Source organism: Mycteria americana, chromosome 8 (assembly GCF_035582795.1).
Source record: "Mycteria americana isolate JAX WOST 10 ecotype Jacksonville Zoo and Gardens chromosome 8, USCA_MyAme_1.0, whole genome shotgun sequence".
Lineage (NCBI taxonomy): Eukaryota > Metazoa > Chordata > Aves > Ciconiiformes > Ciconiidae > Mycteria > Mycteria americana.
Window position 1 is genome coordinate 13,721,085 of NC_134372.1, and position 24,396 is coordinate 13,745,480.

General features: G+C 39.0%; 1 protein-coding gene across 2 annotated transcripts; it reads right to left on the bottom strand.

Annotated features, from left to right (window-relative positions):
• Window positions 1-1,147: 1,147 nt before the first annotated feature.
• Window positions 1,148-13,814, bottom strand: IL12B (interleukin 12B). 2 transcript variants are annotated; one of them, XM_075509912.1, is made up of 8 exons: window positions 13,674-13,814; window positions 11,153-11,234; window positions 8,910-9,191; window positions 7,631-7,748; window positions 6,387-6,580; window positions 5,454-5,599; window positions 3,990-4,111; window positions 1,148-2,831 (listed from the first exon to the last, which is right to left on the bottom strand). In XM_075509912.1, exons 2-8 carry the CDS (start codon window positions 11,232-11,234, stop codon window positions 2,828-2,830), a joined length of 948 nt encoding a protein of 315 aa, XP_075366027.1. In that variant the 5' UTR covers window positions 13,674-13,814; the 3' UTR covers window positions 1,148-2,827. The 2 variants fall into 2 exon arrangements, with proteins under 2 accessions (XP_075366027.1, XP_075366028.1); XM_075509913.1 differs by lacking the exon at window positions 1,148-2,831 and having other exon boundaries at window positions 3,986-4,111.
• Between the last annotated feature and the right edge of the window lie 10,582 nt (window positions 13,815-24,396).

Consider the following 24,396-nt stretch of genomic DNA (forward strand, 5'->3'; position numbering starts at 1 on the left):
AGAAGCTTTGATTTTGCAATCTAAAGTTTTTTGGGGGCCAATTTTGTACATTGTGCAGCCTGATTGAGTCTATGCATTGTGACGTTTGTAAGAAGGTTTCCAGATTATTTGCACTGCAAAAAGGAGAGGAATTAAGAAAGAGAAGTACAAGGATTAATTGACACATCAACTACTATTATGTTGACAGGATGGAGTATGTTAGGAAGTGATCTCCAGTGTATGGAGCCACCCTAGTGAATATTTGTGCTGTGATATTAACACCTTTTTACCTTTTTATACAATCTAGACAGTTCCTCAGAGATGGGATACTTCTGACAATTTCTAGAGCAGATATTCAGAGGCACTTGGATCCATATAAGGCCCAGGAAATGGATAATCAAGGACTGAAACCAACTTTATGTGTTAGAGACCAGCCATCTTACAGTTAACTTGGTTTCTACAGAAAAAGGGGCAGTTTCAAGCTGTGCTTTGTTATTTTTCTGAAGAATCTTAGACGACTACTATCCTCACTACCAGCTCCTCATTAGCTTATGATCTATGCCAGAAAACCTTCCTGTAGGGAGATTTAACTCACCTTATGGGATCATGGCACAGAAAGGCATGTTCCTCTAAAGGTAATAGATCAATATAGTCTCTGTCAGGATACTTGTAAATTTAGCCTGAGTATTTCTGAGAGTGAGAACTAGGCTGAATCAAAGTTAATGAGAGGTTTCAATGATTGGTTTCAATGGTGCCAGGGTTTCAACCCAGATATCTGAAGAACAGGAAGGTCCTACTAATTCTGAACCCTGTATCAACAGTATCAGAGAGAAACCTCAAAGACCTCAAGATACATGTCAGCCTGGTTTCATTTGCAAACCTCCTGACCACAAAGGCCAGTGAACTTCAATGTACTCTTAGACTGCAAAAGAAACAATCACTTCTTAGCCTGCAGAAAAGGGTTTAGAAGAGACTGCTGACTAACAGATGTCACTTTTCTGTGTTGTCCTGTACAGGCCATGAATTTGGTAGCATTAATCAGTAATATTACTTCTCCCTACAGACATTGCCTCAGAAGTAGTGTATAATATTCTGGTAGGAAAATTAAGACTGATATTAACCATTCTTCTTAAAAGATCACAAGTAAACCAAATTTTCTTGTTTTCAGATGTATTTATTATTAGCTCCCTTGTAAAACAAGCACAGTTAATTGTATTTATAGCAGAAATAAGATGCATACACTTAATATTAATAAATACTAACAGCACCTGTAGCTAGATTATCAACAGTTTTCTGAAATATCAGATACTTCCCACATTTCAATGTTTTTAAATATCTTAAATTACCACCCATTTCTAAGACTGGAAAAAAAGGAAGCATGGTCACAATGGAAGTCTTTCTTTAATTTCAGTGATTCTGTATTAGGGATTAAGGCCTAAATCCTCAAAGATATTCTAACGTATTTTGCCCTCCTGAAAGTCAGGACTTAGGTGGTTTGACAAAAATGTACAGGCTTCAACACATGCTTCTGCTTCTTTCCAGATCTGGGGACTTACACTGTAAGCAGTTCAGAACTAGGACTTGAGGTTTTTTTCCTAAGGTTCTGTGAAGACACCTAGCACATGTTGCAGTACTAGGGAAATACTTTCAAAATGAACTATAAAAATCTGTATTCTAAAACTCTAACTTTAATTAGATGCTTAACATCCACATAAAAAAACAGTTACCAATTGCTCTCTGAAATATCAGATACACTGCAGTTAAAATTCTAAATAATTTAAGCTGCCTTGGTTTCAGTTGCAGATTCCTGACTACTTGTGCCCTGTGGTTTTTCCTGTGGCACAGCAGGTCTGAATTAATTTTATTGTCAGAAAACTCCACTGCAAGAGATGCACTGAGTACACATGGATCACTGAATAAAGGGCCTCTAATGATCACAAGCATGAAAGAAAAGGAGTTTTGTTTAGGAGTTGTCATATTCAGCTACTGGCTTCTTTCATGTTCATGAGAGGTGGCAACAGGACTCTTTCAACCACAGCACCTCAAAGCTGCCTCCACACCAGCGCTCCCATTGCTTCCACTGCACCTTGGGTTCAGCTGCAAGTGTAGGGCTTTGAGCAAGTTCAGCTGCAAGTGAGGGCATCTCTCATGCAACAACCATTTGCAGTGTTCACCAGCTGGGCATCAACATGATGTAAGCACAGACAGCTGACAAAATGCAGCAGCTAACATTTCTAGGACTCAACCTGGAATTCCTTCTTTTACTAAAACATCTGCCATCAGATTGGAAGATGAGGATGGCCCTGATACATGATACATAGCTGCCTCATGCAGCCAAGGCTTTCTATGCTGATACGTTTCAACAAAATAAATAAAAATAAATAATTAAATAATCAAATAATTAAACAATTAAATAATGGAATACTAAACCAGTTCTTTCAGTAAGTTACTTTCCAAAGAAATTAACACATGAAACAGTTTGAATAGCAACTGCCATCATCTGGCATTGCAAGTCATGTCAAGAAAATAAATAATAATAAATAAATAAATAAATAAATAAATGCAATACAATACTATGCAGAACCTACAATAATAGCTGACAGCAATGTATCAAAATACTATACATGTTAATATAACATGATGTATGCTAAAGGTGTTACTCAAATCTGGGGAATTTAAAAGAGCTGCCAAAATCAGGACTGTATTAATCTATTATAAAAAGATACGTTATGGCTTCTTAATAATCTCAAATGCAAATTTCTCTTCTAATTATGCTTATGTTCTTGTGCTAATTCATGCTTTGCTTTCTTTAGGAACGTTGTGCCGTTCTCCTAGAATCTCTTACTGGTTATCTGTAAAATAAGAGAAAGGAAATTTAGATAAGAATTATCTTTATTTTCCTCAGACCTAGATTTTTAGTCCATTTCTCAATAAAGCTTTGCTGGTCTGAGCCATCTAGCGAAATGCCACCACTCAGTTTTCTCTAAAGGACTCAGGACCACATAGTGTAAGGCTCAGAAGTTCCTGTGTCTGATGGGGATCAGGGATTCAGCTTCAACTGATGAGACTTAGGCACTTGTCCAGCTACGGCCCTTTTGCAAATTTCCTGCAGTTCCCATTGGTATCTATAAATGCCCCTATACCAATGAAGACTGGATCCACAGAAGAGTGTGATCTCATTTCAAGTGTTTCAATAGGGCTACCAGTTTACAACTTTTCAACAGTGTGACTCAGGAAACTTGGAGGTCAGAGAGATTTGCATCTACATCTAACTGAAAAAAAAACCCCACCCCAAAATTATAAAACAGAAGAGAGGAAGAAGATAAAAAAAATCTGATAATTCTTTTTGGTGTTGATCTGAAAGAGGCTATTTCCATATTTAAAAATATGTTCTGACCTGGAAAGCTAGGCTGAGAGTAATTTAAGAGCTGTCAGAGAACGCTAATCAATTCACAGAATAAGAAAACAGCCATTCCTAGGACTAGCAGAAGCTGCTAATAGCTTTTCTTTCTAATAGCAAATATCTCCTCTCTCTCTCACTCCTTTCCTCATTTTACTGGTAAAACTTGGCTGTATATGGATTGTCTGCTGTATTTGGATGCTCAATATTGATTTGTAAGCTATCAATGAACAGGAAGGATAAAAATCAGCATGGCTTACACTAGCAACAGCCAAATGCTCTTATATTTCTTAAAGAATATTTTATAATTGCCTAGTTAGGTAGAACACTACCCATGTCCACGAACCTACATCCATTGTTTCCTCTCTGATTTAAATTGATTCTAATTGATTCCTCAATTTTTTTTTAAGAGAATCATTGTTTAGACAGCCCAATACATTTACATGTTTATTCCCTTACATATAGTTAATGAAAAAATGTTCAAGACAAAAATGGTTATGAGGAAATGTGAAATAAATGAGTATTTAAGAAGCAGAAGTTCATAGACTCCTTACTGTCCTAGGTAAGGAATCATCCTTGCTCCTCCAGTAGAAGGTTATTTACGTCTTACCTGCAAAGTGAAGACCACTCACTCCAGGATGAGTGGTAATAGCGATCCCTGGCCTGCACAGAGATCTTGTCTTTTGGTCCAGTCATTGGAATCTGAATAGACTGCTCATCAGCATCATAGACCTATGAACAGGGCACAGCTCCATCAGCAGATTGTAAAGGTTAAGGAGGACATACAATCAAGTGCCAGATGGCAACAAGCACATGTGACTCAAAAACCCCACTGGTAGTCTGTTATTTCAAAGCCACCAATCTTCATCCACAGATACCGAAGTCATGAGGACTTGTGAGGACTTGTGAGAACTTGAGCCTCAGTAGAAACAAACAAAAAAGCCCACTTTCCACTGAAGTTAGTGTTGTAAAGTGATCCAAACCCCACACTGAAACACTCATTAAAACAAAGGGTTTATTTGTTTATCTGGGTTTTTCTCTTTTTCCTTCTGCTCCCAGAGTGGGAATCCTAAGACAGAAGTTGTTGATTTTCAGTATCATTGAAATTTCCACTGAGGACTCGTGGCTGATACAAGAAGCACTCCGTGGACTCGCCGATTTCTCTACCTAAGGGATTGTACAAGGCAACCCTACTAAAATCAAGGAGTCAGCACTAGGGGAATAGCCCCATCTGCTGGTACAGGCTTGCTTTTTTTTTTTTCACATGGAAAAAGACGTCTAGTGTCTTTAGTTTAATCAGTTCACAAACTGGAATGATCATTACATTTTTTTACTTTTCTGATTGCTGGACCAAGGAAGAGCAGCACTGCAGTTAAGGACCTGCACTGTGGTCAACTGATTTGTGTATTTCTTTCCAGTTCTGCTGTTGATTTCTTTGTCAACCTAGGCAAATCACCATACTGCTGTTGTGCACCCTTTAGTGTGTCCATGAGCATTAGCAAAGGAGGCAAAACCATTTTGTGATTTAAAGCTAATACAGAGTAGCAATGTTTAGTTAACAATTAACTAATAACTGGAAAGTGAGTGGCAAAGACTGTAGTCTTCGCCGGTCTCCACAGAAATGCTACCAAATGAGTCACTGATTCCTTATTTGCCATTCACCTACAAAGAAAGTCTGAGCTATCCAGGTACAAACAACATACAAGGAAATCAGTGCAACAGATCCTAGACTTCTTGATTTGGAAATTGGGATTTTCCCACATTAGGACCCACACAGCCTACTAATGAATTAGTAAATACTTTTCTTATGCTAGCACAGCTATGCAATGCTGGGCACGATTTTATCTCCCCAGTTACATCAGGGTTGCATCCACCCTAGAGTGTGTTGTTTGGATCTTACTTCTCATAGAACTGGGAAGGAGGTCTTTTTCTGCCAAGACAGAACCTTGCCACATTTTGGTCTCAGCACCCTTTTTTATTTTTTAATTCTAGTCCATGATTCTTGCATACTAAGCTTATATTATTTATACTGTCTGTTTGAGCAAGAAAATCGTGTTTCAAATGTTGTGTCTACCTGGCTTTTGTGTTTCTTTGTACTTTCAACTTTGACCCTGAAAGTCAAAGGGAAGTAGGACTTTGGTGTGCTCCATGTTCTGGGATATGTCCAGGTCACTGTTCCATTTGTGGCCGCATACTGGCATTGGGGTGGGTCGGGTTTTACTGCAAGAGAAAATATAGAAGGAATTAATTCACACTAGCAGCATAATATCAGATGTTGGTGTACTACTGTTGATAGTTTTATAGGAATCAGCTTGGGAGCCTCCATGAGATTAAGAAAGGAGTAGGCATGATGTGTAAGAACTGACTTGTATGCTTCTTACAGAAAATTAAGCATACTCCCAGAGTCTCTCTGGGTAAGATCCTTCTTTTTTTTGCCTGAAGGGTTGCAGAGGGCTCTGTTGGACACAGAGGAGTATCTTCAACCCCTGCTGACCATTAGGGCATTTAGCAAAACATCTGTTTCTTTAGGATGCTGCTTCATTTTCCTGTGCCCTGTGGCATCATGGTCACAACTGGTCCTCTTATTTCCTGTCAGGTTCTATTAACCTGCCCTGGATGCCCATCTGTAAGAATGGATCAAGAGGGAAGCATACATAGCATTAACCATTATCTGACTAAATCTGGTTTATGGGTTATTCTCTGACTTCTCCCACATACCCCTTCCAAAACATCTAATAGAGAAGGCTACAGAAATTTCTGGGAGATGTGGGGGTGAGAGGGTTGGAGGTCACAAGCTAGGGAGATGTTGCTTCTTCACTTCCTCATCCTATTCCAGACTGCTGCTAAGATTTGTTTTCCCCTGTTCCTGTAACTGGGGGCTTGATAAAGATTTACAGTAGAACAGGGCAGGGATTCCCAAGCTTGGTTTGATCAGCTGCCGTTGTTAGTTCCAATATTGGCAGCAAGAATAAAGCTAAGAATTAATCATGATTCCTGGCCTACTCACTGATATCTCTGATGAAGAAGCTGCTAGTGTAGTTCTCATATTCCACCTCGTCAATGACCTCCAGGAACATCTCAATTGGCTGGTGCTCTTCAGCAAATGGACAGTAGTTTTCTTTCTGGCACTGGGCTCTGTATTCAGTCACTGATTTATCAGTGTGAGCTACAGGGCTGCTGCAGGTTACGTCTCCTTGAGAGCTGAATACAGAACAGAGAAAAGTGCTGGAAATGCTGTTTTGTTCACAAAAATGAAATGTTTGTTTGTGGCAATTTGTTGCCACAACGATAACATGTAGTTGGTAAGGTAATGTTTTGCTGTTGCCCGTATCATTTTACAGCTGTGCTTCAACAGCCGCAGAAACAGTTCAGTGGGAGTTCTTACATTTTCAGTGCTGTATTACATATTAATGTAAAATCATGAAAGCCCCCCTGCCTTAGCAGAAAGAATTAGTGTTTAAACCTAAACCAAGATATCTCATTTCTTATTACCGCTGTCCCATGACAAGCCCTAGTATCTTACTTTGTTCCTTAGCCCTTTCCAAAACCTTGCTGGAAGAAATAAGGGAAGGTTAAAATGTATCCATTGGGAAATAAATAACAAAAGCCATCTGTAAAGTACTACCTGAATCTGGTTCTATTTTTGCATTCAGCAAAATAAAACACTTTGCAGTTGTTTCTTCTTTAACAAACTGCAGTGACCTTTGCTCAAGCACTCCATGTTTTGGAGAAACCCCCAAGAGTAGTGGGCGGTAGGAAATCCCCATAAGGTTCCCCTCACATATTTCCCTCACAGGTTTCTGCAGCGTTCCTCAACAGAGGCTTGTCAGTGGACATGTGGCTTTTGCAGTGGGTGCAGCCTCCCACTCCCTTAATTCCACTGGATCTGCTGCGAGGGGACTCAGTGCTATGATTGTTTCTGCTTTTGGCTCAACTTCCTCTCCCCTGCATGAACTGTTTTTGCTATTGCCTAAGTTATTCTGTGGCTGTACTGTAACAGCTGTAGCAGTCCAGAGGGGTTGTTCCATTTTCAAGTCTTTACTAATTTCTGAGCAACTTCCATGCATTTATTAGTTAAGTTAGGCCCAGTGATGGCTCAAAACATTTTGCAGATGTTCAGACTCTGGAAGTGGGATTCCTCGCTTTCCACATGTCGTCAATAGCCTAAAATCCAGAATCTCCTACACAGAGTAACACAAAGGGCTGTTCTGGCCTTACTATGAGGTTGTTAAGGAAAGTACAAGCTTTTACCCTTTTAGACTTCTGATTGTGAACTTCACATTTGGACTCTCATTTTCTGTCATCCATGAACATATGAAAATTCCAGAGTAGTTCTTTGCCTCACATTTTAAAAATGTCCTGTTTGGCTCTAGATGGAAAAAGAAAGAAAACACGATTTATTTACTCATTTCGCCAAAATGGTCAAAACAGAGAGAAAACAGTAATTCAATAGACTCCCATCTACTTTGGCAGGTGATGGGTACGTCAGCAGATACAGTCTCATACTGCCCCTTGGACAGCCACCCAAAACAAAGTGAAAAAGCCATATAACCACAGTTAGTGGCTGAAGGCTGGTTTACATGGCACCACATTAACCACATCTATTGACAGGAGCTAGAGTGTACCCAAGCTGTTGCAGATAGCTGTCAGTAGGAGATTTATATAGACAAATCCATCGTTCCTTCCATAGAGAAACATTGCAGCTATTCAGTTGGCAAACCTCTGTATTTGTTACCTCACGCATGAGAGTGCACACAGTGGATAATTTCACGTCTTCACACACTGGGGCACTTGATGGGGAATGTTTCCAGTGTGAGAAGTGAATGAGGCCTCAGTATAGGCATGTGTTTCATTTCTGCTGCCCAGCACTGCAGACTCTCAACAACTCTATATTGTACCCTGGATGTAGCTGACTGGCAGACCAGCCTACTGCATCTGATATGTGGGTCCAGGAGGCAGGGAAAAAGCCTTGGAAATTCATAAGTTCCTGGCACTACAGTGAGGGATTGCAATATGAGACGTAGATGAATGAGGTTCATGCAGAAAATGCAAAACATCACAGCCTTGTCCCAGTGGGTTAATTGTGAATGGAGAAGCCCAAATGACAGCACTTAAAATCTAGGTCAGTCCCTGGTTCTGTCAAATCATGTAGCCCTGGTTTTGCAAACCCTCTCCTGAATGCTGGGTCCGTGAGATGGAAGCAAAGCAAGTCAATTGCTCCCCCACCAGAAAAGCAGTGGTGTGGTATTGATGTTATTCTGTATCTAATCATTCCTACCATCGCGCCATCCTATAGGTCTAGAGAGTCCTAAATTAATCCCATGGCAACTGATTCCTATGCTGCTCATCAGCTGCACACATACAGACCCACAGAAGCAATCATTTGCCTTTCATTGTCAGTAAAGCATTTGAAGAGGACCCATTTAAAGTGGGTATTTCTCATGCATTTCTCCAGAGAGCTCCCTCTGGTCCTCACAAACTCCAATGCACAAAGCTGAGCAAGATACATCACATCATCCTATGACTGTACCTTTAAAGCTTTTCAGAATGGACCTTATCATTTGCCCATTGGAGTCTATTTTAGTGATGAGGAAGAAATCATAGCTGACAATTTCATGGGTATTAGCTGTCAGACAGGTGTAGTTGCCAGCATCTGGGAACTCTTTCACTTCGGCAATCAGAGTCTTTCCAGTTCCTTTCAGTTCGGTGCCCTTTTTCCAGTAAACTGGCAGTGCTTCATCAGATGTGTTACAGGTGAGCTCCACTCTTTTAGCTGGTGTCTCATCATTCCACTCTGATTCTATGACGTACACTGGACATGGCAGAGAAAGACATGTTAGCAGCTACTCAACAGTATGAAGATTGAACTGAGCCCTTTTTTTCAGCTTACTCTTCATGAAAACTACTAACAAATCTCTGGCTTTCTTGCCCAAGGCCTCACCATCACCTGGAAATCTTTACTACAAAAAGAGGTTCGACTTAGAAATTTACAGTGTATCTAGAACCTGCTGATCAATAGGGATGACATTTCAGTGGAAAAAGTGTTTTTTTTTCCCATGTTCCCAGAGAATCTTACAGTGGTTCATAACCGTGGGAAGTAGGCAGGTACCTTTGTTTTAAAGGTGAGGATGCCAGGACACACTGAGCCCAGATATTCCTCCTGCATGTGGCCTGTGGCCTTTGCTCACAGAATGGCATGTAAAACCACTCTGTACTGTGGTGCTTTGCTATGGTGCAAAGCTATGACACTTTGCCCTCTTCAGCATCAAAGGTCTGTGAGTGAGCAAGGGGAAGGAGGGGAGCTCTGGGTAAGTGGTTTGTATTTGCCTGTAGCTGAATCTGTTTTCCATTCTCTGCAGGGAACTATCTGTACTCCTATCACCCTGGTCCCAGTGGAGCAATTACTAAGAGACAAGGGATCTCTGGGCTACAGCAGAGCTAAGTGGACTGCAACAGGGAGATGTGGTCTTCTAAATGCCATCTTGTAACTCTGAAGTGCCCTGCTGGTCTTCCCAAATTAGAAGACACACCACATAACAAAATAACTTGGAACAATTCCATTAAAGAAACATTATCTTCTCTTGTCTCTTTGCTGTGGTTGGCTGAAGAACTTCACCTCCACTTCTGTGTGGCAACAGTTCTCAAATTTAGCTGTCATTGCTCAGATATGCTACTGCTGTCACAGGCTCCCCAACCATGTTCAGTGCCCTCAGAGACTCTTCTACATGGAAGAAGTGGCAAAAATTTGTTTCTTAGCGTGTCAACACCACAGCAAGCACTCAGCTCAGGAAATCAGAGTTTCAGTGAGCTCTAAGACCTTTTCACCAAAGCATTTCACTACCAGAATGAGAGCTTAAAGATTTTACCACAAAGAAGAAACACTAAGAAATACATGTCAAACGCTGAATCTAAATGGCAGAAAACATGCAACTCTAGGAAGCTTGGAAGCTTACCAAACTGCTTATGGATATTTGAAGCACAGGCAAGGTAAATCTTACAGACTTAAAACTCAAAGATTATTCTCAATACTGACAAACATATTTGCAGTTTTCAGCACCATGGTATCGCCCAGGGAACCCACAGGATAAATAATTTTTTAATGTAAAGATATGGGGAAAAGTAATTTAATTACTTTTTACAAATAAAACACAATCAGATTGAGAATGCTTTTCTCATGTTGATTAGGGTCCTTCTTTTTGGATAATCACATTGAAGACACCCTGGATTATGGAGCTACACTGGGTGAATAACAACAGCAAATTTGATTATCTGAATTTAGCCCAATTTTCTGGTAAGTTATTCAAAAGATATGTTTGTTTATTACTGACTCTGTATTTTTACAAACATATTTACATTTAAGTTATTTAGCAGAAAAGTTGGATAAACTATTTCTAGGTTTTAGTTTTTACTGTGAAATATTCTTTTTGACAATTAATTCTTCACTTGTTTGTGGGCTGTTACCTAAGTCACAAGATACTGTTTCTGCTTCCAGACTGCATGACTGAAACTTTTGAAACAAGAGAACAGGGAATAGGAAATAAGACAGTTTCTAATGCAAATATTCAGAATGGCCATTGTGTGACATTTTAGGACTTCTGAATATTTCTTCCATTAATGCCAATTAGCTGGCTAGTTATTCACAAACAAATAGAAAGAACCTTGGCCTAAGATACTATAGTTAACAAATTCTGTGCTTGTGGACACAAGGATAATTCTGAAATACCCTTATGTCATACAGTCAGCTGTAGGTCTCAGTAAGTGAAGACTGCTTACCATTTTCCCTCAGTTTCCACTGCGCTTCCAGAAGGGCACCAAACGAAAATAATGAAAGTAAGGCAAATAGTAGGTGAGACATCTGTAGGGAAAAAATAAATTACTAAACTTCTTTGAGGATTGTTGAGTGTGTACTGAAATTGAGCTCAATGCTGGACAGAATAATAAGAAGATAGAGTCAGTTCCAGTGAACTAAGAAACATTCTCCCATTCTAAGAATTCTTAGACTACATAAAAATTGAATATCAGGTTTGTACTGGAGCTTAAGCCAAGATTTTGATCCGCTTCTTATTCAAACCGCAAACCAGTTTAGAGAAGAAATCACGGAACTTGAAATTGTTGTGTGCATAGGTCTCATATGGTCAGGAGCTCAGAAGCATTCCCAGCTCCCTCAGTTAAATATTCCTAACGCAAGAAAAGTCCTGCTGATGCCAGTGAGGCTAATTGCATGAACAAAGCATTGAACTAAAGGATCAATGGACATTAAATTCCAGTCATACAAAGCTTATAAGTATATTCCTTAGTTTAAGCATGTCAGTAGTCCTATTAAAACAAAGGACTGCGAATAAAATGAAGGACCTGCTGAAGTGTTTTGCTGGACTGTAGTCTTCACCATCTCTGTGAGAACAAGTGACAGCAGTGTCAATAATGCAGCGTAGAGCTGGTGTCAATACTGGCACTTGCCTAACTGGTACTAGTTCTAGTATCCACCTGAGGTTGCATAGTCTAATTAATTTTGCAAGCAATTTCAGGCAAAATTCCTACTGCATTCAGTGCCATAGCTATATTTGCAGAAATGGCTGGATATCATTGTTGCTGTGTTCATTTGAGACATATACGTATATCTCACTTGAGAATATATAAGTATATAGCTGTATATACAATATATAAATGTATATTTGTCCTGAATTCAAAATACAGCTAGAGCTCTTCATAAAACATAAAACATATTTGCCAAATATTGTAGTAAACACCAGGTGCATAAAAAACTTTAATGACAGTTATTTAGATACACTTTCAGACCTTTTTCAATGGGAGATTAAAGGAATAGGAGTATGACTTAGAAAAAGAGATTGGTGAATATATCTTTCAAAGTCTATTCTGACTACAGTGGGAATCTGAATGCACATGAAAAACACAAAATTAAGTGGTTTGGGTTTTTTCCCTCCCAAACCAAACCATTTTCAGTGAAACGGGAGTAGTCCTCCTGATTTCTTTTCATGTGCTACGAAACATTTTCATTTGGGTTTACGGAGGAAGAGTACGTGTGTATTTCTATGTGCACCAAATATGTTACTCACTGGCAGCTCCTGCTATTAATAGCAGTTCTTAATCTTGATCAGAAGTCAGCTGTCTCTGGACCAATGCCAAGAAAGCATGCCGTCTGATTTTGTACACCACACAGCACAGCTATTAATGGGACCAGAAGCTACAAGTATAGTATCTGGAGGGAGTATCTAGGAGAGAAACCAGCTCACATTCCATCTGTACTCTGAGAGAGGCAAAAGCCTCAGTGAAAAGCCAGATACTATCAGGCAGCTTATCGGCAGTATATTGCTTCATTAAAAGGCAAACATTCTTAGCGCCTGATGATTTTCTACTGCAGGCAGGATTAGCTGTAATTTGCAAAAGAAAAATACATTTTGCAACTTTCTGAAAGGTGCTCATTTCTTTCATTGTAACATAGCATTCATCACTATGCTTCATAAAACCAATATCTGAAATATCAGCTAAAACTTGGAGGAGAATGGTGTAAAACGTGCCTTCTTTTCCGTATCAACCTTTCATCAAAATTGAAACCTTGAAAACAGAAAAGTTTCTCCTGGTTTTAGGGAGAAGCTTCATGATTCAGGTTTTTCATGAAAAAAGTTAACAGTTTTCATGGAAAATTATTCAATTTTTGAGATGGGAGGAGAACAGCCCCTCCCCACATCTCAAAATTTTATTGGAAAAATTAATCAGAAATAAACTCAGTTTCTGAACATCACTAATCATTTCCGTTGCCCGAGCACTTCATAGATGAGGAGAGTGTACTAACATCATATGTTCCCTGTGACCTGCAGCACGAGCTGCTGCAAATCAGCACAGATTCCTACACTGAGAATCACAGAATAATTTATGTCAGAACATCTGGACATCATCTGGACCAGTCCCAGTTGAAGGCAGGGCCAAGTCAATGGTGTTGCATGTTTTTTAAAACAGAGAACGGTCTGACCATAAATATGTATTTGTCAATGCACACACCCCAGCAACATGAATATAGGTAAGATACAAAAGATTATTACCTTATAACATTAGCTGTTCTGTTAGTTAGATAACAATTCTATGAGCTATGTACATATATACATTATGTGCTTAACTTCAGGCATGTAAGCATATAAATACTGTCCTAAGACAAATGTAATTACAACTATTTAAATACACTTTTAAATAAACAATTTTAAGTTTTCATTAGTTTCATCTGAAGCAGATGGTACCAGACTTGTGTTGCCCCAGTGTTAGAGAAGAAAGGAATTCTCACCTTTTCCTGTGATGCCTGTTAGCTGAAGTTGCCAGGCAGGTTGGTTTTGTGATCTGAAGGAAGCAAAGTGCTGGCTCCCTTATAAATACTTCTAAACTCTGAAAGGGAAGGGATGCTCCGTTTCACCGCAATACCACAGAATTGCAACACGTGGCTTGAGTTCCTTTTTTACATAGTGGCAGAGCTAAAGCAAAAAAAAAAAGTTTGGGACTCCCAGGTAAACTTTAAAGAGGAAATGAGATTATGAGATTGTTACAGTGACCTTTATGGTATGCCAGAGGCATTTCCTTTCCTGCCTGATTTTCTGTCTCTCTCATACTGCCTGTTCATCATCTGAGGAAGAGTAAATACAGACTAAATAAACTTCCAAAACTGTCTGATTGGAAATATATTATGAAGACAGAAAGAGAAAGTTAATTAAACTAAATCTATTTCTACCTGGTAAGCACAAAAGAGATAATGACATGAAATAAAATCCCAGCTACCACATCAATCAGAAGTAAAGCTAAGGGAAAACTAATGTTTAATTGCTGTTTTAGAATTCTATTTATTCTAAAAATTGAGACTTAGGTCAACCAAAAAATAAACAATTAGTTCTGGCTCAGAGATAAAATCTGAGATTGCCACATTATTTTATGTTGTCATTTTAAAATATAACCTATTATTTTTTCTTTATAAACTGATGTTCCTTTTAGACCTGTACTCAAGCATAAGAAAAGCACTGTACAGAATATATACTTCGAAAATGAGGAAAAAGTTTCTATTGATTTTTTTTATTATTTGTGAAATAATAGAAAACAATTCATTTTATTTGTCAGGCAAACCAAAACTGAGTTGTTCTTCTAGTCCTGTTCCAAACCTGAATAAGAAGACTGAAAAGTTATAAGCAAGAAGAAATACATTGTTTATAAAAGCAAAAAAAAAATTGTTTGAAATTCAACCTGACATGCTTTAGGAATTCATAAAGAGACACAACTCTATCCTGTGTGCTTTCTAGTGACAGGAGTATTCCCACAGCCCAGAGATCAAAGCTGCAATGTAGTAATCCAGCAATGAAAAGATGGTGCCTGTCCCTTCTGCTATAGTCAACAGTCTTTCAGAAGTCCTTCACCCAGATGAAACGACACAAGCATCTGCAATATGTTGCATATTTGGTGCCTCAAAATATGGCAAGAGCATAAAATAAAAGGAGGAACAACCCAAATTAGCAGTGAGATAAACTTCTTATGAACCCCAGCAGTTCCCAGTGCATGATGTTCCTGTTTATTGTCACACATCTGGGAGGCAAACAGCAGAGAGGGTGGCATGCTCTAATTTGAAAGAGGGTAGTTTCAGGATTCTGGACTAACCATGCTGAAAGCTTTACACAAATGTACGCTATTGCCAGTGGAATCCTTTTCTCTCCTTAGCCATCCTCTTCACAGAAACACTGCTTGCGTAGGATCACATACACCTTTGGCAGCTGAGCTTTAACTCCCTCCCATCTGACAAAACACAAAACTAGAGCACTGCAATCTCAGATGGGCCTAACAACTTCCCTGCTGAGTCCAGTGTAACCAACCTGTAACTCAGACGTCAGCCCCAGACTTCCCTGTGCTAGAGCTCACAGCCAGAGCTGGGCAGGAGCAGAGTGAGAGGGCTGCAGGCTGCGAGTGCAGCTTTCTGAAGCAGGTTTGAAATGGCAGCTCTGTCACTGAGAAAAACTGCTCCCTTCACGTACTGTATACTGAATCTAGATCAAAGTGGTTTATTGATTTATTCATGACACAGAATTGACCAGCCGCCAGTGAACTATTCATTTGAGGTTCATATCAATAATATAACAGATAAGCCAGAGTACTAGACGATTCCAAAATGTTAATTAATACCTATATATGTCCACCCTCCACTTATCCCAAAAAGCTCTAATCTCCCCCTCCCACACATACACACGGTCTTACACACACACATTGAGAGGATGTCAGTTACAAGCACATGTACTGTCTTTGCATCTGGCTGATGCTCGTCTTCCTCTCTTACATGATCATTTGGGACAAATGTCTTTTCATGCAGGTTTGAGTCCTCCATTCACATACACTGTTTATATTCCCACTCCTGTCTTAACAGCTGTTGTTATCCAGGCCGTTTTGCCAAAGGTGGGCCATGCAGACACTGACATTTTTTCTGCCATTGTTGTTGCACTGTTCAGAAAGAGAAAATGGCAGTCTGAGAAAGCATGTTGAGAAAGATGTGGCAGAAGCAGCTGGGGCACAGGCAAGTGAAAGGTATTCAAACTGTTCCAGGTGACAAAATTGTCTCCTTCTCATCCTGGTCCTTGACTACCTTTGAAATGCATGTCAGAAGGAGGCTGGGCTGTGCACCATATTGCCATTCATCTGCTTTTCCTCCCAGGGGAAACCTCATAACAAGGGCAGGGAGGAAGCCTCCATGAACAGTGACACCCCTTTCCCCTTGTAGTCTCAGCCTATTCTAATTGCAGCCTCTGGGAAGCACTTAGGGCAGCTCTCCTTTCACGAATGAGAAAGACCTCAGACTGAATAAAGGTTAGGCAACAATTTGTTCCCATTTAAGAAAATTTCCAATTTCCAAAATTCACTTCTGTGATAACACATAAGTTTAACAGCAAGCCAGCAATGACCAGGAAAACTTGAGAGCTGCATTCAGTCACTGAGCAGATAAGTAAGGGCACAAATAACTTTACATACATGTTACCTGCTTCTTTCTTGACCCATCTTAGCATGCCTGTTTGCTTATGTCAAACATGTATTATGGCTTTTCTTTTTTGACTGTAATGTCACTAATGCATAGCTTAAACATCTGCCCAATCTTATGGTAGTCTTTAAATGCCTGCTCAGTTCTGAAACATGAATAGTTAATGATTAATATAAATAAATAAACATTTTCAGAGTGTATGCTTGCATACACACACATGCATAAAGCCTACATAACTGCCTTAGCTCAGTTATTGTTACAGGACAAATGGAGTAATACGGTACCCAAGCTTTATGTCAGGAATCCTAGATGCCAGTTATAGAGCACAGACACATCTGTGTGGAACTTCCATGATGGGATAGTTTGCTATGATCCATCAGAGGAATTTTTAAATATTAAAACATAGAGATTGTGAAAATATCTTTTGATGACAGTCTGGTTTTCCATTATGAGCTCATATATTCTTAAGGGGAAATTTGGAGGAGCGCAGCTTCTCTCCCATCATTTTATCCTACTTCCCCTATGACACTGAAAGAGAATGGTAGAAACTCTATGTCCATGTTTTGCTTTCCTCTGATGCAAGGGAAACACTCCTTTTTGGCACAAATGGCCTCTTTGAAAATGGTTTTCCTTTCTTTTGAAGGACAGATGATTTTTGCTTTGTGGAATGACAATTATTTCACCACAATCCAGGAAAAAACCTGTGTAACATTAGTAAAAGGAAAATTTATATGAACTGTATAATCAGTATGGTTCCTCTATATGGAATTTCCTTCAGCATCTGGCTAGTTTTGCATGGATGTTGATTTGGAGATTAATGCCAAAGATCAAGTTTTATTACTGTTACTATTAATATAGTAGAAGTGATTCACTAAACAGTGATTTATGTGACTTCATCGGGAAATACTGTGTAATATTAGCATATCGATGAACTTTCCTAAAAAATTCCAGTCGCAAGCTACTACGTGGAATCATGGAACCAAGATCAAACCTTGAGAGAAATGCAAAACAATAGAGGGGAAAAATACATCCCACTTCTATTAAAAATCAAAAACTCTAAGCTTTATACAACAGTGATTAATTTGCATTATGATACCACTAGAGCAGCCACCGACTTTGGGTATCTCTCCTTAGATGGAGAGGACAGTAAGATGTTTACTTCATTTGTGCTCCAAGCTGGTAGGCCATCCACTACCTCCAGAGTAGAAATTGCACAGTAATATTACTGTGGCCTGACCTAATTAATTGGCCAGTATCATGGTAATGTGTAGCTACTCAACTTGCAGATTAGAGCTAACTGTTGTTCAGTGTAGGGCTGAATGTGGATATAAAATACAAGTAGACACAGAGCACTAGCTGGTGCTAAACAAGAGAAGTGGAAAGAAGGGGTTTTCATCTCTTAGTCCTACTCCCTTCTCCCCCAGTAAATCCACATTTGCCCAGTCAATTTATAACTCACAACACATTGGGTGTGTTGTCTCTGCGTAGACTCCATTATACATACAGCTTGTATTTAGAAATAGTATTAGAAGTAAAAAAAGAATGCGAGGAAGGAGATAGTACTATCTTGCCGAAGGACCAAAAAAAGCAAAAAGAGGTATGACATTTCAAAAGGGTTTTAAGAACCAAATCACATTTTCTACAGTAAATGACTCCAGAGAGTCAATGGGATTTGGGTACCTAAGTCTATGATATCCTTTTGCAAATCTTCATAGTCACTCAGAAAATTTGGGGCAGAGATACAAAAGAAACTGGTATGTCTGTAAGATTCATTGCAGAACTATAGAGATACCAGTCCTCTTTAACACAGGAAGCACAAAAATTCCTCCCCCAGAGCATGCATATGAAGACAGTTCATTGCTTTTTTTAAGTGCAATGCAATGCAGTGCAATGCAATGTTTCCTATTACGTCAGTCTGCTGTTTCCATCATAAATCTGTCATTTACATTTGATAAATCTGACATGCTACACTCAACTGTAGGATCTAGATGCAATTTGCTCACTTTATGTGAATTTCACTCATTTCTTGAGTGTGATGTTGCAACTATTTGAAACCCACTGTCACCATTACTTAGGCCAGGATATAGTGCTGGGGGTGGGGGAAATAACATATCAAACTGAAAGTAAAGGGAAAAACCCAGTAGTAACTTATTGAATTAAATGCAAGCAGCATTTTCTTGTTTGTCAGGCAACTTCTATACAAAGGAGGCTAGACACTTGATTTCTTTGCAATTCTAAAATTGCATATAGCATTTTTTCAGGTATTCACAATAAGTTAGTAATAGGCAAGGATAAAATCCTTGGGCAACAAATTCAGTAGCTGACTATCTGTGCAGAGAACCTGATGACATACTTGTGATTTGTATTACACTAATAGGAATTTCAGCTGATTTAAGACATGGCAGGGAAAGGTATGTAGGTAGGTAGATAGATTGGTCACAACTTTTAGAGCCAGTGATTGTTAGCAATGGATGTGTGATGGGGTCAGATAGTCTTTTAAAACCCAGGATCACATTATTGAACTGGGATCAACAAGTCTACCGGATAGCCTTTCCACATAAACTTGAAGGTGACAAAGGAGGCAACAACCAATGTAGTCCATCACAGTACTTTAAGCCATAAGAAGATCCCTGGAAAAGTCTGTATTTTCTTTACTAGAAGTCAGTTAATACATAAGACTTCTCTGTTGGTGTTAGGATCAGGCAATGTAGGAAAATCATTTCAATGTGGACAATTACTAGAGAGCATCTATTGTATAGTCTGGAAAATGCTTTGATGCTCTCATACTGCTCCTCAGTTATTCCTTGGCCACAGTTGAAGAAAGACCAGTGCAGGAAAAAGATAAAGTGGAGAACTATAGCATGACATTGAAGAGAAGAAAAAACATCTACACTAACATTCAGTTAGAGAAGAAGTTATTGAGAAATTACTCTCAGGTTTTGGAATTGTATTAATCATCTAAAATTAATCAAATACTTTTCCAGACATTAATTGGTTTTCTTATACGAAATACATCTATTTGATTAAATATTATTACAAAAGATATTTGCTGATAGGTGGGAATTGATTTTGTGATACATGTCAGTTTTGTACAGCAAATGACGTGCTTTTAATGCACGCACTTAAGCCAAAGTGTTCAGTGACTGACTTTAAACAAAATAGAAGCAGAGTAGAAGAGAATTGCAAAGGTTAAGCACGCCTCAGAGAGAGACAGAAATTGGCTGTAACAACATCTTTTGCAGATCTTCTATATTGCAGGAGTCATTATGTTGTAATTTTTGTGGAATTATATGGAATATTCTATTTTTGGCCACTCACCTATCACTTAATAGCACAGTATTTGAAGGACAGTTTACTTTTTTTTAATTATTCTGTTTCAGCAACCATAAGAATTTGTTTTGGCACTTGGATTTGCAGTCTCGGAGGTGCCTTTGATGTCTCAGAGGTGAAACAAATAATAAGCTGTTGGCAACGTGAGACATTGTTCTCCTTTAATGCAGTATGAGCTTGTTACATCCCTACAGCCACATGCAATATCAAAGGGCCTTATGAGGAACAGGCTGCTCATGAACCACAGATGAAGGACTGCTGCTTTTGCACTGGCTAGCATAGCCCATGCTAAGTGATCTGCAGCTTTGGTGAAGGGAAGAGCTGGGGGAAGAAGTGCTGTTCATTTCCTCCCATTTTTGGGGGAAAGGGAAAACTGTCAAAGGCACTGAAAGACATTTTGAACCACTCCAGCCTTTTGGTAGTATATTGCAAAAACTCACATAAGTTTCCAGCTTTATGTGAGATCCTCGTGGCCACTCTTTTCCAGCTGCACCAGAGCTGCGCTCAGGGAATCTAAAACAACATCTGGAGCGTTAAGAGGATGATAGTGGTTAAAAATTCTCACCTTTTTTAATAGTAAGGAATCTGGACATAAAAGTAATGCTGCTTTAGGGGAGAAGAAAGGATGAAAACAGGTATTTCTCCAGAAATGGCCCAAGACTTCTGAATGAAATGTTCCAGGAAGTCAGAAAACATCATTGCCTTCTGCTCCAAATGCACATATTTTATTTTTTTTTTTACCCTGCCTGCAACGTGTCTATAAATAACAAACAAACCCTCCTTCTTGCCCTTCTAATCTGCACACACTTCCTGCTCTGGGGAAAACAAACAATCTGTGCCATATACATGCACATTGCTCACGTACCGGCCTGTTATCATCGCATTAATGAGACGAAGCAAAGTAGAGCAGAGCAGAGGAGTTATTCTTGCTAGTAGTTCCATTGGGTAAGTCTACGTTTACATGGTATTTCACAAGCAAATTTGAACCTTTCTTAAGAGGGCACGTAGTTCAGGCTTGGCACTATGCGAACTACTGCCATGCAACTTCTGATCAAGCTCAGGATCCCAGCAGAGCAATCTGACATCTGTGTATGAAATACTGTATTGACAGAATTTCAGTTGCACTCTTAGTGCATGTATGTCAGTACAAAGTGTAATCATTATGAAAAATACTTCTCTTATCTGCCTTTATTGCTATTTTGAAGGGGAAGATGGACATAAATTAAAGTACTCAGGGATATACCTGGAAGAAAAGGGAAGTCATGACAACTTCCTATTTTGCTATGTAATTATTAATGTGTACATATTTATTTTATGCTAATACCTAGAGACTGAAACTGAGAATGGGACCCCATCTTATAAGGGATACCAGGAGTTCATAGTGAGAGTCAGTGCCTAGTCATGATCTAGGTATCTTGTTGCATCATTTTTTATCTGTCAGAAAATTCCAGGTTCCTGGAGGTGGTGAAAAGATATTTTAAATTATGTAGTAAGAGCTTTAGCACCTCCTATGACTGTTAATGAGTGAGATCATACAAGGCCTGTTTGGAAAGCAAAGATGTTTCACAAATGAACCACTGAAGCATCCCTCAACTTCTGAAAGTCAAAGGAAATTTCTGAAATGACTCCAGTGGTTGCTTTGTGATACGACATTCGCTTCTGTAACTTCTGTGAATGTTAGCTTTGCTGAAGTCATGTTGTAATAAGTGGGACTACAGTATTACCAACCCTGAGTGCTAAAAATTCAGGAGCCTTGACATGTGATGGTTTCTAGCAACCACAGTAGAAGGGGGAAAAGACAGAGGCTGTGGACTGGCAAATCCTCCTGGTTGTTATGTACCAGATAACATTTGGAATAAATGTTCCCAGGAGGGGCTACAGCCCTGCTAGCCTTCCGCAGTCCGCAGTTATTATCTACTCCAGGGAGTTATTTTTTAAACAATATTTTCTGTCTTCTGCTGGTATTGTATTTAGGATTCAGGGTGGAGCCAAGTTACACTTGTCAGCTGTTCTTTGCAGCCACAATAGCTAGCACCTGATTTTAGTAAAAAACGTAAACTGGGAATTCAATCTCGTGTTATCATGTAAATCTAAGCCTTAAGATTAACTGTCATGTTAAGAAAAGATGAGTCTCTGTAAAATTGTGAGAGTTATTAATACTATAGTTAGAGAAATAATAAGGTTGCTTGGTACTAGTCTAGGACTAATTGAAACTACGTAATTCAAAACTTTACATAGCTTTTATGTTAATAAACTGCAAAAGGGAACATAATCTGTGAGTGGTTTCTGGAACTTTGCAGCATGCTCTTTAAAAAGCTGAACGAAAAGCCTTTTTTTGGCTTTTATTTTCTATTCCTGATAGAAGACAAATTTGGATTAATGAGAATTTATATAGAGTTTGTACAGTGGAAAAAGGAATGTTCCCTGTTTAAAGAGAAAACAGTACAGGCTTAATCCTTCTCCCTCTCATATAATGGGTGTTTCAGCATAGATGTCAGTGAAAACAGCTTTTGTGCCAGTGTTCACAAAAAAACCTCTTGGATACTAAAGCTACAATGCTTAGACAGGAAAACTTATTACAGACTTCTCTGAAACTGCCCGAGGTGCCCGCAGAAAGGTTGTCCCGTGTGTGCAGGCTTTGGCTGAAACAATCTGGAACCTCTGGACTTGAGGATAGGAAAAACTTCCACTGTTTTTAAATGGATCATGATCAGACCTGAAGTGTGCTGCCTGCCTTCTCAAAGAGTGGATCAGGAGACCTGGGTCTATCCTCTGGCTTATTTAGGGAATGAATGCACATGTTAGGCTTTTTTAATATATTCTGTGCAACAGAGGTTTGCAAACTGGTCCACAGCCTGTTCTAAGATGCTTATAAATGAACTTTTAAAAGAGCAAGGTCACCACAGTAGTCTAAAATTCTCAACAGACATTTGAAATTCCGCTGGAAAATTTGAAGAAATATGAAACTCAGATTTTCAATATCCACTTGAGTCATATATCATGGAGTTTCAAGGACAGAAAACTAATATATTCTGTTCTCTCTGTGTAGTTAGTTTCATATAGTTAATCATGCAGCAAACCACTAGGGAGACCAGCAACACATGAGTTTAAGTTGGAAGTCTGCAATAGAATTCACATTCCTTAACTTTGTCCATTAAAAAGGTGTTCAGAGTAGATCTGAACTCTAATAGGGAGCATACTAATATTTCAATAATTTCTCAATGTATTTCTTTGTAAATTAAAAAAAACGCAAGCGCAAAAAGTTATTTTTACAGTGTCACTTCTTTCAGTGCAAAAGTACAGTTTCTGTAGTACTGCATTGTGCTGTAATTTTGTATTACATTTTTCTGCTTTTTAAAATTATTGGCCCTGAAAAATTGTCCTTTATTACGGAGTTATTAATTGTAGCCATAAAACAGGAGATCCATTTATATTTTTTTTCTCTTCTCAACAGTATCAGCTTTCTTCGTCAGTTTTTAAACTGCTGAACAGTCCTTGTTGTTACAATGTTTATGATACAAATTGGTTCACTGAATTTATCTTGTTTTTATTTGAAAGGGGGAAGTCTTTTAAAAATTTCTTTTACCACTAATATGATGTCTCTGCAGCTAAAACTAATTAAACAGGCAGAGGAAAGAGACATAAGAAAGAGTCTTTGGGTTTTAACTGTATTTTGCATGTCTCATTCCCAGCTGCATTGACATACAGACTGGTACGAGATTAATGGGAATTAGATTGTTTCATACTTAACCACAGCAACTCCATTTCTCGCCACCACACATTTCTGAATGAAATCTCTGCAGAAGGCTTCTTGTTCAAGAAACAGGGGCAGGTGTGGGTGCCGATACGCCAGCTGTAAGAATGGAATAATAATGACAATCTGAAGTTGCATCTCTGTATGGCTCCTACCCTGAGCTTTCCCAGCTTTCCCACCGCCATTCCTGACCAGGAGTATGTTACTTCTGTTCATGCCAACTGAATGGCAGTTTTGTACTACCTGCAAGCAACTCAGTTGCTGGTTGTAGCCCACTGCTCTGCTACTTCTCCCTGTTGCGTGCTGTATGGCCTGTGGCTTTCATTTCATTTTGTGCCCCCAAAATTCACTACCTCATTTGCACATAGGTTACACAAACTACAGAGGACAGGCACAAGAACAGTCTTTGTGATCACAAGAACGCAGCAATGGTAGGTTTTTGAGCCCATATGGACACACACAGAGTCTAGATCTCTGACTTGGTTTTAGACCCTGCAGAAGTTACTCTCTTGCTGGTAGACTTTGTTGTGTCGTGCAACATTTTTATACCTAGCTCATGGTTTAACAGTTCTGATCTCCCCTTGGGTTTCTAATTAACAGGAAAAAAAAAGTAAAATAGGAAGCAAAGGATAGGAATGTATGGCCCAGATCAGGCCAAAGGCCAGTTAAGCTCAATATCCCATCTCAAACAGTAGCAGAGAACACAAGGAAGATTTTTAGGTTAGTTAAGACCAAGCACACACTGGTACCTAAAGAGAGTTCTTTTCGTATTCAGCTGCTGACTGATCCATACGCTGGCCAGAATTGTACTCAACAGTGTTACATATATAGATGCTAGAATGATAGAAATGATAGAAATGTGACTGGAAATAAAGAAACAAAATAACGTAATTTTTTTTTTAAGTATTGCTTCTAAAAACTCTGAGA

Bases quoted from the DNA above. Each gene is read 5' to 3' on its own strand.
- IL12B (XM_075509912.1), bottom strand. From the start codon at position 11,234: ATGTCTCACCTACTATTTGCCTTACTTTCATTATTTTCGTTTGGTGCC. The intron at 6,581-7,630 runs GTAAAAGCTTGT...TTCTGTATTCAG, and splicing joins ACAATCAGAAGTCTAAAAGG to CTCTCAAGGAGACGTAACCT. The intron at 4,112-5,453 runs GTAGACACAACA...CCCTGTTCATAG, and splicing joins CAAAGAAACACAAAAGCCAG to GTCTATGATGCTGATGAGCA.